This window comes from Hetaerina americana, unplaced genomic scaffold (genome assembly GCF_022747635.1).
Source record: "Hetaerina americana unplaced genomic scaffold, ioHetAmer1.1.p SCAF_3, whole genome shotgun sequence".
Lineage (NCBI taxonomy): Eukaryota > Metazoa > Arthropoda > Insecta > Odonata > Calopterygidae > Hetaerina > Hetaerina americana.
Genome location: NW_027286874.1, coordinates 87,182,721 through 87,197,138, shown reverse-complemented (window position 1 = coordinate 87,197,138; position 14,418 = coordinate 87,182,721). Strand labels below are relative to the sequence as shown.

The window sequence follows — 14,418 nt, the reverse complement described above, 5'->3', positions numbered from 1 at the left end:
TTGATGCTTTGTATATGACCTTTTATTTTCACAATTCTAACATTAATATTCTTGTGTGTTTTTAGTGTAATTATTTAACCATGTAAGAGGTTTGTTCAACAGTTCGTGAAGACCAGTTGCATGTGTTATGATTTCTTGTATTGTGTTGTTTGCCAAGATGCATTGGGCCTTTTACTAAAGATTTCATTCCTTTTGTGTACAGATACTTGAGCCTTTGATGAAACCTAGAGGACTGTGCACTATACACTCAGTATCTTACTACCATCTGCATTTCAGGTGTCATCTTAAATAAATGTAAAAAATACAAGAGCACCTCAGAAACAAACTTGAAACATTGTCATAGCCATGTTAACAAGAATCATGATGTATGATAGAGGTAGATTTGCAAATTCAAATATTAGGTCACATCATTAATTGTCTGTTATCAACTCTAAAAAAATGTTTCACCATACATAATTGATTTATATAATGGATTGCTGTTATAAAATTGATACCAAACTTAATGCTATTGGCTTCGTAATATTGTTACACATTATTTCATCAGAAAAAATGTTCCTCCTTACCCTTATGTCCAAATTGTAAAACTGTTTCATCCTATACAATAGTAGTCCCTGCATTTTCCTTGCCAAGCTTATTGATTGAGAAATTACATCATGTACCTTATGCTTAAACATAGGTCTCTACACCAATCATGGTAATTTTATAAGACTAGAAAACTTTGACGTTAGCCTTTTCATTGTAGGGAAGTGAACTGAATGTGATAAAAATTATATCAGGAAACCCTCAATTGAAAATGTATTCCCATTTGTCAGTGTGTGCTAAAATTTCAGGAAGAATAGCTCGAAATTATTAAAAGACTAAAGTAATGTTATATTCAGAATATATATTTCCTCCTCTTGTTGCAATAATCACTAAATATATATTTGAAAATGTTTATTGAACAAGGATCGGAAGAGTGAGATATAAAAGGGGAAGGGAGATTTGGTCTCCAACAATGAATATTCTGGTCTGAATTCATCTTGGAAGTTCCAGAAATTTAAAATATATTTTCCCAGTGGGAAACCTGACAACTGAAAGTTTCATCGATGACCCAGTGCAAAGAAATAAAGAAATATCTTGTATAAACTAGTTTTTTCCTATTAATACTCTTTATATCTCTTATTGATGAAGGAAAGGGTGGGTATTCTTAGTAGAGAACACTGAAGGATCCCCCAAACATGACCTGGTAGGCTTCCAGAGCATCCTGTGTTATTGGGCATGGTAGCTTAGCTGAAGACATAATTTACAATTTATTCATCGATGTCCACTTAGGTAGATCTCTGATGGCCACTTGCCTTCTCTACTTATCAGAATCACTAGGTGAACTCCACCTCTCCTCAACTGTGAATGTGGATGTTAGAGTTCCATTTAACTGTGAAATTGAATGCAGCTCCCAAACCTGTTATTATTTTGGAATCTATCTATGAGTCACAATTTTCTTTTAGTTTGGTAAAAAATTCATATGGCACAACATTTTGAGTACATATGTAAGATTTTATATTTCATTCATGCAAAGTGGTTTATATATTTTAACTTGATGTCACTTACCTGTCATAAAGACACAACTCTTAGCAACTCCCTAATCCTTTTAATACTCCTCTGAGTCTTACTCTTGCAGCTCCCATAACCTCTTTCCTTTGCATGAGGTGTATAAAGTACCTGCCTGTGACATAGTCCCAGAATATGAACAGAATAGTGATACATAATTACCTATGTAAATATTTTTGTGAAAAATACATGTAGGCAATTGAATGTTCCTTTGGTAGCTTCTTGACATGATAAACCTTTTATGTGGGTGAATATTTTTATACATAGGTGTGTATAAAAGTGAAGTGAATGTATATTTTTGTATACCTTAGTCCTTTCAGAAAGTGTTTGATATTCAAACATCTATGAATAAAACATTTTTATTGTGAATTTTTAATTTTTGTGCATGATGTGTACTTAATGTAAATTTAGTTAATACTTGCCCATTTCATTATGAAGTACTATGAAATCTTTGTTTTGTGTAATTTTATTTCAATTTGTTCTGTTAAAGACTCACTCAGTGTCAGTTAAAGTTAATGATGAAGTTATAAATATCATTCCTATCAATATCTTGTCGGAGAGACCCAGATGATTTATTGTTATCTCACATTTTTAAGCCATAATTAAGCTTTTTGTTTGGTGAACTATGTTGAAAACATATTTTGTCATTTTATGTATGTGAAATGGCCTGGTTGTATCTCTAACATTCCACCATCCAAACTCAATCACTGTATGTATTTGTAATTAACAAAGATCAACTTTGATAATGCTGAAGACAAGTGAAACTGCTGAAGGAAAGCAATTAAGTACCCTGTGTTCAAAAATCGTTATATACCATTAGGTACTATATTGGGTCTGTTGCAGACCAAATTTTGGTTTGGATACCAAAGATCAGGATGAGAGCCTTTTTGTAACACAGTGATAAATTCCAGTTATTTTTAATATCTGGTTCTCATATGATGAGAATAGTATTTATTGCATTATAACTAAATGTTGTACAGTGAATGGCCATTTGTAAATGCGAGATAACTTATTGTACTCTCATTTCAGTGTAATATTTTATGAATAGCCCTATTTGAAGTAGGAAATAAATATGTGCAACAATAGTCCTATCATTTTAGTAAAACTTCTGCATAGTTTTTTACATTCTTTGAATCAGTGGTGGACAGCTCATAACAAATGAAAATTCATCGGGCCCTGGGAGGATAATCAGTTAGCTGATGTAATTCACTTGTGTTAATACTGGCACTTAATCTGTGGATAGGTTACCATAGACCATTAATCATTTGTCCCTGAATTTTCCAGTTGTTTTCTAGGGTTTCCCAGCGGTCTTTGTTCCCACATTCCATATTTTTATGTTCTTGTTATGGGTTTCACTTGACGATCACTGGATAGTTTAGTTATGGAAGAAGGATATGAATCTTAATGTGGCTGTTAATGAATTGTTCAATATTTGGATGAGGTAAGACTTTGTTCGCCTTGATATGTTGCACACATTGTTTGAAGTTTTTTTAAACATTCGTGAATTGTTATTACTGGATTATTAATGCAGTTGTTTGTCAATATTGGCATTTATTTGAAAACAACAGGATTGAAAAATACTACTGCATGTTATATGAGTTTTATATTTTGAATGTTGTTCACTGTCTGAACAGTGATAATTATAAGAAATATATGTACATTATGCTCTGTAATTAAACGTTTCTCTGATACTTGATAAAAATATTTCATTTTTATGTTGAATAGATTAGGTATGTTCGCATTTGTTCAGTACCTTGTGATTAGCACTGTGTTCATGTACCATTACAGTTTTGATTATTTGAAATAATGATCTAGGTAGAAAATACCAGGGTTAGGTAGTTTATAACCAAATGCAATTGATTGCTAATTATATTAATTAATTACCTATTATAAGATCCTGGTGTATAATACGTATTTTGATAATGATTACAAGTATATTCTGAACAAAAATTTGTAATCTGATAGTGTTGATTCCAGTGTCCATGGAATGCTGTAAAAACCAGCACTAATGATTAGAAGTAGTCAAAATTAAAATATATGATCATGTTAAAATATTATAAAGCCTTTAAACTTAATCGGATCTAAGTCGTTCAAGTGCTTCAGGAACATTGCTTTTACTTTTAGATATGTATATTCCAGCATTTTCCTTTATTTTGCAAATAATGCAATTCCTTAATTATAATTCAATTCCCTATGATGTTTTAGAAAGGATTTTTAATCCTTTCTCATTTCTGAAAGAAAAGTTTAACCATCGCTGGTGTCTGAAAATGATATGGTTTTTATTCTGGTACCACCTTCAGCAGTGATTTCTCATTAGGTTTAGTGTGCCATTGCGAAGAGGTAAAACTTTCAAAGTTAATCCACATGTTCAGAAATATTGTGGGCCACATTTGTTGTACTTGGAAAAAATATGGCCATATTTACTATGAGAGGCATAAGATATTGCTCTCAAATATACTGGGTGCCTCTTATTCCATCTGAGCAAGAAAGGTTTGGCATTACTGCTTTGCTCTTCTCAAGCTCACTCAAAGGAGCAAAAAGAATGGTGTCATGATAAAAAATGATGACATCATTATATTTCTCTTCAAGAAGAATCGGTTTCACCTGTAATGGCATCATGGTGTTTTGATCCAATTGAAAATGAATCCAAGGGTTGGATTGGGACTGCAATGTCTCCTTAACTTTTCATTTTATATAGAACACGTAAGGTGAGAAAGTTGATTAACCAGAAATCGTCATAACAAAATTTTCTTTCCGAACATTAGGTATAATGTCTTCATATCCAGTCATATTCTCCACTACCCTCACTTGTACATCTGTCACAGCCATCAACCAATGCCACATAGGTACCCTTACTTGCTCTCATTTGTATTCTGATCCATCATCTCTGCCTCTCTCTCAAACAAGCTCTTTGTATATTCTTCCTATGATGATCTTAATAAAAATGAGACTAAAAAATAAGTTACTTGCACAAACTATGCTTTGCAAAAATAAATTGAACCGGAATTAAGAAATGTGGAAGAATTGTTATTTTATTAAAATCTGACCTATTTTTACTAATTTTATGGACTGGTATATAATTGAATTTAATTTATTATTTTAGAAATATTATGACAGTTTTTGTTTAATCTATAGTTTCACCGGGTTAAATATGATACTCTAGGGGTCCAGCCCACAAAAAAGTGACATAATATTTATAAATTACGTGTTTATCCGGAAGGAATTTGCAACGGTTTGGATTTAGTTTACCTACTGTACTGACAAAGTTTGCAATACCGCATGTTGTATATCTTTCCGATTTCCTAACATCACCTTGACTGTGTAGCACTTGTCCTGAGCCAGGACAAGCGATGACCTCGGTTGAAAATATTTCGAACTATGTAAACGAAATTAGTTTGTAATGGTTCATACTTTCTTCAGTTCATTTTCCGTGACAATTAAATAATAAATACAGGGACAAAATGTTTACATTTGGAACCTCAATTAGTAATGAATATCTGCTGCTCAAATGCTTGTTTTTAATTGTGAAAGCCAATTTATCATTATTAAATTCTTATCTAGATCACCTTAGCAGGTTTATAATTTGTTCATTTTGTGATTTTTAATAATTAACGCAGGAACAACATTATTGTTTAAAATGTATATTAGCATGTATAATGAGGTTGACGTAGTCCGTTTTCTATTGAGTTAGCAACCCTTTTATAGTATTACATGTCTTTCATATGTTAGCATATTCCATAATTGATACAATATTCATGTGTTTTAGTGACATCCGTAAGTTGCCTGGATTTAAGCCAAACATTAATGTAGTTTATATTTTGCCTTTTAAATTAAGCCAGAGTTGCTAAATTTATGGGTTAAAACCGAGTACATAAACATTCGTTTCAACCTTCTCATCCTGATACTTTTCAAGCGGGCGCTTTCATTTTCATTATCAGTATTCTCTTTTACTTAGCATGGTTGCCACTGAAGGAAGAGTAGGGATTGTTTCCTTTAACATCTATTTCCCAAAATAAAAGTCTTTAAAAACTATCATTGATAATTTTTTAGAATTTATTTATAAATCATCTCGTTGTGCTCTCTAAATTTTATGACAAAATGTGAAATGATTTGGCAACCGTGTACCACGTTTCATTGGCCTCGTGCAGGAAGGAACAAGAATCTTCCATTTGCTTTTCGGGTTGTGTGGGTGGAGGTCAAAGTCTCGAAAGTTGACGGCATGGGACGCGCAAACCCTATTTCTCTAATTAATTATTGTATAATGGTTTCTACTAAATTTTCAGGTGAGTTGCATTTAAAATTCCCTTTCATTAATTCCAATGTTAAAGTTTAATCCGTGGCCTTGGTTAATTCTGAACAAATTGTCTTTTCCGTGAAGTGGGCCACGTGAAAGTTTAACAGTAGTGCTAGAGGTCAGCGTTGGTAATGGCTTCAAATTAAATGGGATGCTGTACAATTATTTTACCGAATTGAAATTAATGTACGGTGCTGTATATTTTGGCGGTAGTGTGTAGTAATTGGGAATTAATTTTTTTAGCTGCTCAGTGACGCCATATTTAATTTTTGGGCGATGTAAATGGCGTCTTTGACGTTTATATTGTGTAGTTTATTAGCTACCTCATACGGCAACGCTTTATCCTTTGGAGATGAGCGGGTAAGTTTGACTCCACTATAGTGCGACGTATGGTTATTGTGTGTGTTGCATCTATAAATTTCCGTTTTAGGCCTACCATCGTGGTTCTTCTCTGACGGATGATAGTCTTGGCAGAATCGCCATACGATCCGATGCGGACCACTTCAGAAATGTGTTAAAGACCATTCTTATACCCAGGGTCGTGGGTACGCCGAACCATGAGAAAGTTAAAAAGGTATAAATTGAATTTTGAATTTGTTTTGCTTTCGGCTTATAATAACTTGCCACATGGCGGTCTGTGTAAAATACTCCATGCCACGTGTGTCAACATGCATAGTTGTGTATATTACCCGAGAGTTACTCGTTACTATCTCCTTTTTAGCATTAGCAATTTAAAGTATCTATTGAGAATGCATCTCGCAATTTCCATTTCACTTACATTAACATTCATTTTCTTTTTAGGCACTTATCGGGTATATGGAAGGATTGGGTTGGGATGTCGAGACAGATCCTTTCCAGGACAACACGCCTAAGGGGCGTTTAGACTTTGAAAATGTTGTCGCTCGTCTCAATCCAAACGCCAAACGTTTCCTCGTCCTTGCTTGTCATTACGATTCGAAATATGATCGAGAAGGTAGCTTTTTGGGAGCTACTGATTCTGCAGTGCCATGTGCAATGATGATAAATATTGCTAAAACCATGAAGGAACAGCTGGACACCATACGGGGGCAGGTAAACTACCCCTATTATTTTCTTGTGATAGTTTTCAATTACCAAATCTAATGATGACAATTACACGGCAAATGAATCAAATGATTATATATAACATGCACTACCAACTGAGGCATAAGTTTTAATCTGAATTAAATGCATTCCTGCGTTTCTTTTCTTACTTGAAATTTATTTTCCCTTTCAGACCGATTTGAGTTTAATGTTTATATTTTTTGATGGAGAAGAGGCATTCCGACAGTGGGGCCCTACGGATTCAATATATGGTGCTAGGCACTTAGCCAGAAAATGGGAAAGAACTGCATATCCGCCCAAGAATAGAGATGGCACGAATAAATTAGATCAAATGGTGAGTTGTGGGTTTTGCAGTACGTGCTATTTGTAATTTATAACGGTTCTATTCGTAAAATCATAATCATTTGAACTATCCTCGTAGCAATGTCTGTAATGTGCTTGACATAAGCATTTTCCTATTATCGTTGGTGAAGAAATTTAAACCTTGTGCAATGTATGATTGTCTATTGAGGTCTTTCATGAGAATACAAAATTGAGAAAAGGGTAACAATTTTATCACATGGTCTTGGTTTTCAATGCATATGATGACAACTTGGTTAATGAGAGATGATTACATTTCACATGCATCACCAACTGAGGCATTGAATAAACCAAGAGTACTAATGATAGTAGTAGCATGCTTTGTTCTGCTGCTGTATATTTTCTGTTGCCCGAATACCTCTAACTAATTAATTTTGTTGAAGGTTTAAGACTTCATTGATTTTTCAGGATTTGTTAGTGCTGTTGGATTTGCTGGGAGCACCCAATCCATCATTTTACAGTTTTTTCACCGAGACGCAAAAGTGGTACAATCATCTGGCATCTGCTGAGAAAAGACTCAGGCGAATGGGACATATGGCAAATCCACCAAAGTCTGCTACACTTGCATCACACCCTCCTATTTATTTCAATGAGAAGTCGACATACGCTGGAATAGAGGATGATCACATTCCATTTCTCCGCAAAGGTATCTCATTACAGACTGTCCAACTGATTGATTTTCCATTTAAAATGCTTGGTTAACCATATTCATTTTGCAGGCGTTCCAATTCTTCATGTGATTCCATATCCATTCCCAAGTGTATGGCATACTGATGATGATAACCTGGCTGCCCTGGACTTTGATACCATAGAGAATCTCACGAAGATCCTCAGGGTTTTTGTTACAGTCTATTTGAATTTGCAAGTGTAAAACTTGTGAAGATTTATATTTTTTTAATCTCTGGCCAAAACAGTATTTGAGGAACATTCCATGTGCAATGAAACTTACATTATCTTCTATTAAAGTGTTTTACTTTGAATTTTGGGTTTTATTCGAGTTTTGTTTTTCTGATAGTATTTACTTGGTCAAGGTGGGCGAATCGTGCATGTGATAGCACCTGCACACACTGGTTATACTTGGGGTTCTTTTGTAGTATGTATATTGCTGAATTATCACAATATTTTTCGTTCTTCGGTATCTATTAAGGTTATGCATTTTGTGGAATCACAGTTCCAGCTCCAGGATGTAGTAATTAGCATACCTGGCGTTTCTAAACTGTGTACAGTAAATGGTAGTTCTATGTTCACTCTCTCAATGTGAGGTTTGAATACGCGACTATCATACAAATACTTGGTACTGCTCAATAAATTTATTGAATTACTTGAATTGTTTGGTTTTTTAATGAATTGGTTGGATGATTTTCAAGTAGTTTGGTATAATGATATGAATTTGAGTAAAAGGAGTTTTCCCACACCTGTTGCACGAATCTTGCTTGGCTGAGCATAAATGAATATGTTGAGGATTAATGTTAAACTACTTGAACCGTGTAGCCATTGGGATTTTAGTATTGGCTATCTAGAACTGGGATAATGTTGTCAACTGATACTTGAATCCTTCACTGTCCATTGTCTCAAAATATGCCTTCTATTTGTGGGTACTTACAGGATGCTTTAGCAAGAATTATTTCAATTCCCAGCAATAGTCTATAGCTTGAACACAGTGAGGAGTTAATGGTTGCTGTGCTGTTGAAGTTCTCTTCAGTAATTTGTAACATTAAATTTTGTAAAGTAATCCATTGAGACTTGCAAGTGAAGTTTGTAGTGGAGGAATTCTTGATTTTTGAAACTATTAATCTAGTCTTTGTAAAAAAAAAATGGGACTGATTGCAAGGGATGTTATGTAATACGTAGATGCAATGTGGGTAAATTAGCAATGTTGGTGAGATAGTCAACTAAATGAGAGGTTTCCGTTACACTTCTTGGTGGTAGTGTTGGGCTACTTTCATTTGCAAGGTTCTGTATGTACCCTTGCAATCATCTGAAATTGTTCAGTTTAAAAGTCTTTCTGAAGGATGGCAAGTGTACAGGAATAAAACTGATCCACTGCAATGCTTCTCGAGATGTTAGGTTCAGTCAAACCTACCTTTAGTTTCTTAGTTTGGATTATCATTAGATCAGTTTTGTTCAGTCACCTGTGTTATTTGTAATGACAGCTAATGCTACAGTATCTAAAGTTGGAATTTCAATTGGAGAAACTTTTTGTGACATCCTTAAATAATTTTAGTATTTATCTCGTAACAATGTTCAGATCTATTAGGAGGCTTTTATGATCCAGGCAATTTGCTATGGGGCCATGGCAAAGGATTTCTGGTTCCCTTTTGTATGTTGAAGTTTCTTGTGACATTGCACCCGGTCATAATTGGAAAGTTATTCTGTAAGAGAGTTTGAAATACTCACCCTTGCAGGTAATACTGAATTTCACAGAAATTCATCAATGGAAGTAAATTGCTTTAGGAAGAGCAATAGCTTGTGTAAATGAACTGTATTACAAGTGAATGTCAAAGTATAAGTAAACTTTATGCCCTGGTATGTCGGAGATTGCCTTAAGGTTAATGACTTTCTAAAAGCTTAAAATTGAATTTCAGGAAATGTGAAAGTAGTATTTTTTCAAGATCTTAGAAAATGACGCTATGGTTAGTCCACTATATATAGTATGGTCTCCATTAGTGAAGGAAGTGATGAATGGTGGCTAAATTGTTTTCTACGCATATCATAAATTAATTGCTCTGGGCCCGAGCAGTATTTTCTTGTTAAGAGTTTGGATCGGTGGTGCCTATGCCCAGGAGTCAACAGATGGTGGTCGTTATAAAGATTTCTTTGGAATGGTTAGCAGTTTCCAATTTTTGCTATTACAATGAATCTAAAATCGTATCATTTCAAGGATTGTGTGTAAATTAACAGAAATCAGCTAATGGTTTTTCATGTAAATATAAAACAGTTATTTTGAAAGGCGTTCAACTAACGATTTGGCTTGCAGTGAGTGCAGGTTTCATTTTGAAAATTACTTCACTGCAAATAAGGGGGGTATATTTTGCAAACAAATTTCCAGTGGATGAATAAAGACATACTACAGAAATTTTATCCCAGCTTCAAATCCAAACATGTTTATTCACTCCCTGACTTGTAGGCTGGTTGATAAATTTATCGAACTTCCTAAAAATCTCAACATTCTGCTCATGATACAAGTTGTTTGACATGATGGGTCCAAGATGTTTTCATCATAAATAGTAGCAGTGCCAACTGCATGTTAGTTTTTAATAATGTATCTGGAGTATTTAGCGATATTTGAGGGGCAGGTAACATGAGTGTTTGATTATATTGTTATTTCAATCTTCTTTTGTTGTGTGTTAGAATTGTAACTGCTGCACTTAATTTTATCAGAAGAATTGCGGATTTTCGATTATCATTACGGAAATTGCGAAGCAATGTAATCACCTGGTTTTAAATACCGTAGGTAATTTATTTAAGGGCGCCACTTCCCCTTCTAGTATATCTATAATCAATGGCGGTGCCTTCAATTAGTCAGTGGCTGTGTTAACTCGTTCAATTGCCTTCTCTGAAGACATTTCGTGGTGTCGTTTTCGGTGATTACAGTTGCCTTTCTGAAGAAATGCTTTTCATAAGATCTCGTATTCTGCTGTAGGAAAGGATGAGATGCGTTAAGTTATTCGTGTGTGGGATTAAAAAAAACTTTTGCTTCAAATTGAATTTACTTGTGGCGCAGATTATTTCTGGTTTGTGCATTAAAAAGCTGACTTGATATAAAGGAAGGCGGTGGAATTATCAATGCTTATGTGAGCAGGTATTTCGAAATTTTAATTTGGAAGTACATGTTATATCCAAGTTTATTATATAATAAAATAGAGGTGATATAATTTATGGTAATCATTCTATAGATCAATTATTTACATTACAAAAATTGCAAATCATTGTGAGGCACACAAATCACCCTTAGGACTCTTTGATGCTCAATCGTGGGCGTCGCAGTTGTCTGCTTTTCTGTTTACATGCCGGAGTCGATTATTTCCTTTTGTTCGCTTCCATTTCATTCGCCTGTTCTGAAACCAGACTTTCACCTGCAAAGGAAAGTATTTTAGTTTTGGTACCAGGAAGTAAGCCGGTTTAAGAGGAGAAGTATAGGATTGGAGTGGCCAATGAAGGTTTTGAGGGCAGTTGAATAAACTTCTTTTCATCGTCCGTCGACCATTGCAATAATAAATGAGGTATGTAATAGACTTAATTGGTTCAAATTTTGTTTTCGACATCAGTCAACGCAAAAAGTTGATGCGCAGGCTCGAATGTTAATTCATTTGATCATGACGTGCAATATTTGTGAATAAATCAGTTTGTGCAGCATCATTTTTACAGATATGTATTTTTAAGGGAATGAAGTGCTTTCCCGGCGCAATTTCAGAAGTGCTCTCTCTCTCGAAGTTTAATTTCTAACGGTTTCAAGTCTATTGTGAAGGGCTTTGATTCAGTACGGAATCGGTGCAAAATAACCAATTGATGCTTTTTCCTTGTTAATATTTTGGATTGTTCTAGAAACTTTCCACTTTGAAGCTTAAAGAAAATTTGATAATGAAGAATGGAGTGAATTTTTACATGTGACGGCTTTACTTTGCATAACATTAGAGCTTCATTGCCCTTCCCCTCGGGCATTGCGCTGTGTAATAAATGACAGTCCACTTGAATTCCGTAACTGAAATCCGCTGTAAACCGAAATACTGAGGCAAACAAGCCACTCTGATTGCAATATTCCCCAACGACCTTACCTACTTCATTGCCTCCCCGGTCACATAACCTTGGGTGGTGCAATTTGTATCACAGAGCAACCATATGACTGCCTTAAATGGAAGTACTCTTAAAATGCTTTCAAAATTATGAACAAGCGCAAAACTAGAGTCGTGGAATGCTCTAAATGCACTGTAAGTTAATTTAGTTTCATTATTAGTTATGAATTTTAAAGTTATTGAAATATTTCCAAGAAGTATCTATCACTCACACAAATATGAATTATTGATCAGAATGCAAAATGTTCATATTTTTAGGCAAAATTAACAACTTTTAACTTCTACATCCATTTTGAAATTAGCAGTTGCGATGTGTTCGTGTATTGTGCCGTTCTCATTACCCGCTTTGTAACTTCTCAAGCTTTTGCGATTGAAACGCTAGCTAGCGCTGTCATCCGCTATTCGCGAAAAACCTCTCTGGGCCACTTTCCTGAGGATATAGCAAGTCTAGAGGGAGACCGAGCGATGTAATGTCTCAGTGTAAATGTTAGAGGAAACTTCTTCATCAGAAAGTATTGTAATTCAGAATTTTAAAGTTGAAAAAAATTGAACCCAAAACGTAAAACTATTCTCTGAGAAAATGAGAGGGTACACATTTAATATTGAGAAAATTCAGGGGTATTGACCATAAGTTTAGACATTTAAAGTCCTTTGTAAAATTCTGTTAATTATATTTCACAGCGGGCAGAATTTTTTAAATAATTATATTTCTGCTTTTTGATGGTTTTAAAATGTGTACCTCTCCGTTGTTGCCCGATCTAATACTCTTCATTCTATGTTAAGAATATTTATGCATTCTCGCAGTTATTGTGCATTTTATTTAGGGTTTTTCAATTTGGTCTTGTTATGTTTAATGTGCCAATTTATTTTTCATACCAAGCTACCATTGTGCAGTTGTCAATCTTACCTGTCGCTCAGTTAAGTCGAGGGATACAGCGATCTCATATCTTCTTAAACGAGTCAAATAGTTTGAATGGCAGAATTCGCTTTCAAGTTCTCTTATCTGGCCTTTTGTGAACGCCGTCCTCTCCTTCCTTGGCTTCAAGTCCAGGTCGACACCGTCTTTGCCATCTGGAAAAAGGGACAGAAGACCATTGTATTTCAATGCCCATGGGATGAGTTCTCGACCATGTTCCGCCATGGACGATGTCGAAGACATTTGAACGGAAAGCTCGTCATGGAAACCCTGGTAAAATCGTTTCGGTATTTTTTTAAGGGTCTTCCTCACATGAAATTTTCCTTCCTCACATGAGGATTTTCATATCAGTTAATATTACATTTTTGGACAGATTTCCTACGGATCCACTTATTCGTTTAATCCTATGTCAATTATACCGCCTATAATTAATTTCAAAGCAGAGAATTTCCAGGTACGAATTGGCGCGATTCTGTGGAGTCTGCCTCCCTGTGCCCAACGGCTAGGTTCTTTTTTCAGGCACTAATTTGAGCGAAGATGCGTAATCAGCTATAAATTAATTAATAATAAAATTGTTAATTTTGCGGGGGATATATTCTTCGGCTTGCTTTGTAAATGCTATTCGGTGTATTTCCAGTATGGAAGGAGAGGCTAGTGGAGGATTATCAGTCAGAGGGGTGGGGATGCAAATATGTAAGAGGCACATATTCCGATACGGAATATTTATTCACTGCATGTTCAATTCAAGTTTTGATCAGATTCGAGTCGGATGCCAGGATCTTCATTCAGTTGATGCTTAATCACTTGCATTTTTTAGCTGGGTTCCTCCTGCTCGCAGTTCTCTAGTATTATCGAATTTACTTTTTTTACAGTTTATGTGGAAAGGCGGCATTCATCAAGGGTCACATCAATAGCTCCCTTATTATTATAAAGTGTCACTGAATGTGGCGGAGAAACTTAATCCATCGTGTACTAATGGCACACGAACGTCAATGATAAAAATAGCTTTCGATGATGTTGTCTATCCTACAGCGTTGAAAAGGGTTCGTTAAGATGGTGACAATAACTGTCTATTGCAAGAAAGGCTAAAAGACGGCCGCTATATTATGTTCGATTCGTTATTCGAGCAAAATTATACGTCTGCGGCGATAACTGCATTGACGTCGTTAGCGAAAGAGATTTTGAACCTGACATCGCGTGACGAAATAGAAGATCCTTAAAAATCGGGGCTGAAGTGTCAAAGGAAAGGGAAATATTGAACATTTGGTACGGCAGATGAGACATGAATGGATTTTACGTTAAACCTACACAATTCTTGCATCGCTTAGTACGTATTAGTACCACCGTAATGGTAACCTACGTCTAGGATATTTTCTGAAAAAATA

At 35.0% G+C, this 14,418-nt stretch overlaps 2 protein-coding genes across 2 annotated transcripts in view; one reads left to right on the top strand and one right to left on the bottom strand.

The window, feature by feature from the left end:
* Nucleotides 1-5,761: 5,761 nt before the first annotated feature.
* On the top strand, nucleotides 5,762-8,304 carry LOC139690854 (glutaminyl-peptide cyclotransferase-like). Its single transcript, XM_071588458.1, has 7 exons — nucleotides 5,762-5,870; nucleotides 6,125-6,241; nucleotides 6,312-6,455; nucleotides 6,683-6,952; nucleotides 7,137-7,298; nucleotides 7,733-7,970; nucleotides 8,044-8,304. The coding sequence occupies exons 2-7, from the start codon at nucleotides 6,164-6,166 to the stop codon at nucleotides 8,193-8,195; spliced, it is 1,044 nt and encodes a 347-aa protein (XP_071444559.1). The 5' UTR covers nucleotides 5,762-5,870; nucleotides 6,125-6,163; the 3' UTR covers nucleotides 8,196-8,304.
* Nucleotides 8,305-11,156: 2,852 nt separating this feature from the next.
* Nucleotides 11,157-14,418, bottom strand: part of LOC139690684 (homeobox protein Hox-A4-like) — a 48,105-nt gene continuing 44,843 nt past the window's right edge. The window contains exons 2-3 of the mRNA XM_071588182.1: nucleotides 13,025-13,188; nucleotides 11,157-11,400 (exon numbers count right to left, since the gene is read on the bottom strand). Coding sequence (XP_071444283.1) covers nucleotides 11,293-11,400; nucleotides 13,025-13,188 — 272 coding nt within the window. The 3' untranslated portion in view covers nucleotides 11,157-11,292. The remainder of the gene's footprint in view (nucleotides 11,401-13,024; nucleotides 13,189-14,418) is intronic.